Source organism: Pterocles gutturalis, unplaced genomic scaffold (genome assembly GCF_000699245.1).
Source record: "Pterocles gutturalis isolate BGI_N339 unplaced genomic scaffold, ASM69924v1 scaffold25195, whole genome shotgun sequence".
NCBI classification, from domain to species: Eukaryota; Metazoa; Chordata; class Aves; order Pterocliformes; family Pteroclidae; genus Pterocles; species Pterocles gutturalis.
The window spans coordinates 319-5,206 of NW_010146557.1; the positions used below are offsets into that span (position 1 = coordinate 319).

General features: G+C 59.3%; 1 protein-coding gene and 1 non-coding gene across 2 annotated transcripts in view; both read left to right on the top strand.

Moving 5' to 3' along the window:
- LOC104470752 (protein Wnt-10a-like) overlaps positions 1-4,882 on the top strand; it is a gene marked incomplete at both ends in the record, with an annotated part of 5,083 nt that extends 201 nt beyond the window's left edge. The window contains 2 exons of the mRNA XM_010085788.1: positions 2-168; positions 4,475-4,882. Coding sequence (XP_010084090.1) covers positions 2-168; positions 4,475-4,882 — 575 coding nt within the window. The remainder of the gene's footprint in view (position 1; positions 169-4,474) is intronic.
- TRNAV-GAC lies at positions 2,421-2,493 on the top strand. Its single transcript has one exon. It is a non-coding gene; the product is annotated as a tRNA-Val (tRNA).
- Positions 4,883-4,888: the final 6 nt, after the last annotated feature.

Below are 4,888 nucleotides of genomic sequence, written 5' to 3' on the forward strand. Positions count from 1 at the left end.
CATATGCCGGCTGAGACCCCTGGCCTCCAGGACTCCTGGGAATGGGGAGGGTGCAGCCCCGACGTGGACTATGGGGAGAAGTTTTCCAAGGATTTCCTCGATTCCCGGGAAACCTACAGGGACATCCATTCTCGCATGAGGCTGCACAACAACCGCGTGGGTCGGCAGGTGAGTGGGGCGCTGGGCAGGGGTGTGGGGCGATGGTGGCAGGGACACACGCAGAAGGGCTTTGAGGGGCTCGTGCTGGCTGCAGGTGGGACATGTGTGTGAGGCTGGGGTTGCCCCCAGGGCACCCCTCTCCCCAGTTTTGCCCAGAGCGAAGGCAGTGGGGCAGCCCTGCTGCCAAGCATCTCTGCTGGGGAGGGCACCTCTGAGCATTGCTGCTGTCCCCCTGTCAAGGGACACTTCCCCAGGCAACTGTCACCTGCTTGTGCTGTAGCAGTGCTATGGGGGTTGTCACGGCAATGAGTCCAGCTCCTCCTGCCTCCTGGGGACTGGGTGAACTGGTGTTGGGCAGCTGCAGCGGGAGGGAGCTACGGACAGGGAGGAGAAAGTCCTGGCATCATGGGGACACAGCACGGGCTCCGCAGCACAAGCCACGGCTCTGCCTCCAGAGAGGGGGATGGTGCCCTGAGGATGCAGATGGGAGTGGGACTGAGCCAGGCAGCGGGTGCCTGTGCCAGCTGGGAAGGGCAGCATCCCCTCAGGAGTGGAGGTGACAGCCCACAGCCTCATCCCCCTTCTCCGAGGGGGTGCTGGAGCCTGCCCAGGCGAGCAGGGCAGCCTCCCCTCCACTCTCATGATGTCAGGTCTGGTTAAAGGTGCTAATTAGTAGCTCGCTCTGTCTGGAAGCTGATGTTTCAAAGCAGCCTGACATTGGAGACAAGAAGCGTGCAGGCAGGAGGGGCTGGGAGGACGGCTGCGTTTCCCTGCCTGCTTTTGCTCCCAGCAGGTGCCAGGGAGACCCCATCGCATGGATCCAGTGGGACATTTGTCCCCAAGACCCCAACCACATACTGCCAGGGCCATGCAGGGGCCTGTGTAGTGGCTGCGGGAATAAGTAATTAAAGATCAGAATTCCACAGGGAGTGTTTCCCTGGGATGGCTCAAATGTTTGGATGTGCCTCTTGCTTTGAGCATGTTTAAAGGCAGCTGTGAGATGGGGATGCTGCAGAGCAGGACCTTGATGTGTGCCTGCACCTTGATGTGTCCCTGATGCTGGAGCTGAGCTTTACCACTCAAGAAGCAGCCATCCCAGTTTGTCCAATCTGTAAATGCCTGGGGAAAGCTGAAGCTTTTTGCTTGTTTGGCTTTGTTAGCTTGTGCACGGTGAAGGCTTGCTCAGTCTTAGGCAGCTAAATCCTCCACAGGCTGCTTTGCCCCAATCCAGGCAAGACCCCCTGTCCCAATTCTGGCTGCAGGACTCATCCTGGCCTCCCCTCTGTCTCTGCGTGCCTCAAACCACTGGGACTCTCAGCAGTGCTCAGAAATTTGGGGCCTGCATTGCCTGTTTCCCAAGGAAAGCCCCACAGCCCCCTGCAGAAGGAGGGGAAGGTGAGAGAGGAGTATTTGCACAGGGGTTATGTCACCATACAGTGCCTGTGGGATACAGCAACAGCAAAGATGCCTGGGGTCTGCTTGTCCCCAGGTGCAGGCTGCCACAGTACTGGCAATGTCATCTCTCGGCGGCTTCAGAGGCAAGAGCAGGACTGACGGGAGAAGCCTGGGAGCTGGAAGCAGGGGCAGAGGAGGACCAAAGGGGTGAAGGAGAGGATGGTACCAGCGTGGGTGGGTAAGCAATGGTCAGACAGAGTGCCTAGCTCAGGGGCCCTGTTGCGATGAGGGTATGAGCCCATCTTCAGGTTGGGCTGTGATGGTTGTGAGCACCATGTGTTGGAGCAAGGAGGTGGTGCTATGCCTGGCCTGTGCCCATTGATGCCACAGTTATTGCCGGGGTTGGATCTGGCTCTCCGTGTTCCCTGAGGTTGGGTTCTCCATCTCCCTGCCTGCTTTTTTAGCAACACCTACCCAAGCCCTCCTCACTCCTTAGACCACCTTTCTGCTGTAGTAAGGAGCAGTCTGCTGAGATTTCCCAGGAAAGGAGCAGCTGTTCTGGATGTAGAAGCACTGTGGTCCTCCCCTCCAAGTCCTGAGGCTTGAACCCCTTGAGCAGAACGCTGATGTGGACACACATGCCATGTGCCATGCCCTGACATGCACCATCCCTCTCTGTGCTCTGAGCAGCTGCAGCACCCAGGGCTTTCCGGCACCTCACTGATGCTGAGCATCCTCTCTGCGGTCCCTGTGTGTCCCAGGGGTGCTTTAAGTGTGGGTAAGCCTGGCTCCCAGCTCAGACCCTGCCGTGCCAGGGGGAGGTGACAAACCCAGCAATGGCCACATCAAGTGACTATAGGATGTGGGTTTCTGTAGTGTAGTGGTTATCACGTTCGCCTGACACGCGGAAGGTCCCTGGTTCGAAACCAGGCAGAAACATATTCTTTTGCATCCAGCTACGAAGCTGGGGAGGAGATTGCAGCTGCAGGGGATGCACAGCATCCTCTGAAGGTGGCAGTGGTCACCTTGGTCTTGAGTAAGCCCCAGGGCAACCAATGAGGTTGCCTAGAGGCTTCCTATCCCGACTCAAGGCTGAGGTGGGTGTCCTGCATCCCTGTGAGGGAGCAAGTTCCCCCGCAAGCAGCAGCAGGAGATTGCAAGAGGTGTTGCAGGTCTCATGAACCCGCCAGATCAGAGAGCAAGAGAGGATGAAAGGCAGCCAGGAACTACCCATTACCCTCACAACAAAGACCTACGATAAAGCTCTTATGAGCGTGTCTGGGAGGAGCTGGGAATGTGCGAAAGAAAGCACCAGCGAGTCCGGGCATGTGCCGAACTCAGGTGTCTGTGAGAAGGGGGAAGGACATGGCCAAGTAGGTGTGTGTGGAGGAGATCCGACAGCAAAAGCATGAGGCCGAGGCTCAGATGGGTCCTTCTTGGGTCTCCTGGCTCTGGCAAGGTCCTGTCCCCCCTGCTCTGCCCATGCAGGAGGGAGAACAAGCCATCCCTGGGCCGGGATGGATGGGTGCTGCAGTGCTTGGGGATGCTCAGCAGTGATAGCTTGGGTGATGGAGATGGCACACACATGCTGCCTTCTCCAGCCCCTGATGGGATGAGCTGTAGCCCCAGATGAGCCCCTGTCCAGCTGTCACACCACTCTCCCCTCCATCCTGCTGGTGACCGTCCCAGCCACAGCCCTGGATGCAGATTTTCCCTGGTCCAGCCAAAGGAGCAGGGAGGGGATGCAGGAAGGGATGGGGTCCCAGTGCCAGCATGTTCCTGCGGATGGTGGTAAGGACAGTGGCAAGCAGCTGGTGTTCCCAGCCAGCACACCCAGGGCATGGTGGAGAGGCCGGGCAGCTCATTACCTGTGAGGTGGAGGCTGTTCCCAGCAGGAGACAGGACTCTCAGCAGGATGAAAGCCAAACTCCAGCCCAGCCCAGACCTCTCTGCCGTGCGCCCCAGCTCCAGGCGTGTTTCCCTGACCTGCCTTTATTACCATAACTGCTTAGCAACGGGGAGATTTACTCAAAAACAAGAAAACAAGGAGTAAAAACTACCCACTCCTACCAAAACAAGGCACTCCTCACACATGTGTGCCCCCCAGGGAGGGGGCAGGAACAAGCAGAGCGTGTCAGGCGTGGAGCCAGGTGGCCGGGCAGGGCTGGCATCGTGAGACGGGACCTTGTGTGGGGCCACTTGTCCCCTGGGCTCCCCCAGAGCCTTGGAGTGTGGCCCTGGGCGGGGGATCAGCCTGCGACAGTCTTTGCAAGACCCAGTGCAGGTACCAGTGGGAGGCAGCACCTCAGCTGCCTCCCCAGTGCTGCACCCAGGGCTCCCCTAGGAAAGCAGGCAGGAGCCAAAAGCAGAGCTGCTCCTGGGACTCCCGGAGCTGGGCCTTTATGGGAGGAAAGCCCTGTGGAGGGAAAAATCATCCCTCCTGCGTGCCCTGCTCATAGTGCTCTTGGCTGGCGAGGTCTGGGGGGGACCCCTGCCCTGGGGGTCCCAGTGGGGCTGCAAAGATGCAGCTATGCCAGCTTTGAGGGGGGCCTGTGGTCAGATTGATGCTGCTGGAGCCAAGCAGCAGTGGAAGGTGAGGTCCAGGCTGCTTCTCCTGCCTGTGGTCAGGTAGCTCACCCTCTCCTTCAAGTGTCGATCCGTTGCTGGAGTGTAAAAGCCATTTGGTACTGCCAGGATGGGAAGGGACAAGGTGTGGGACATGGCTGACACTGGGCACAGCACCAGCATGCAGCCTCACTGACTTTGCAGCTCCAGGGCTCTGATGGCTGCTCACACCAGCCCATGATGTTCCCATAGTGTTGAGACACAGAGAGCTCTATGATGACTTCCCCAGTCCCCAAAACCATTTCCTCCATGCTAACCCTTCTGCCCTTCCCTCCCGGCTTCCCTCCCTGCGCAGGTGGTGATGGACAACATGAGGAGGAAGTGCAAATGCCACGGCACCTCAGGGAGCTGCCAGCTGAAGACGTGCTGGCAGGTGACACCGGAGTTTCGCCTGGTGGGGTCCCTGCTCAAGGACCGCTTCTATGGGGCCACCCTCATCCGGCCCCACAACCGCAATGCCGGGCAGCTGGAGCCTGGCCACGCTCGGCATCGCCGCCGGGCCGGCATCAGCGAGCTGGTTTACTTTGAGAAGTCACCCGACTTCTGCGAGCGAGAACCAGCCCTGGACTCCTTGGGAACCCAAGGGCGCCTGTGCAACAAGACCAGCCCGGGCATGGACAACTGCGAGAGCCTGTGCTGCGGCCGTGGGCACAACATCCTGCGGCAGACGCGCAGCGAGCGCTGCAACTGCAAGTTCCACTGGTGCTGC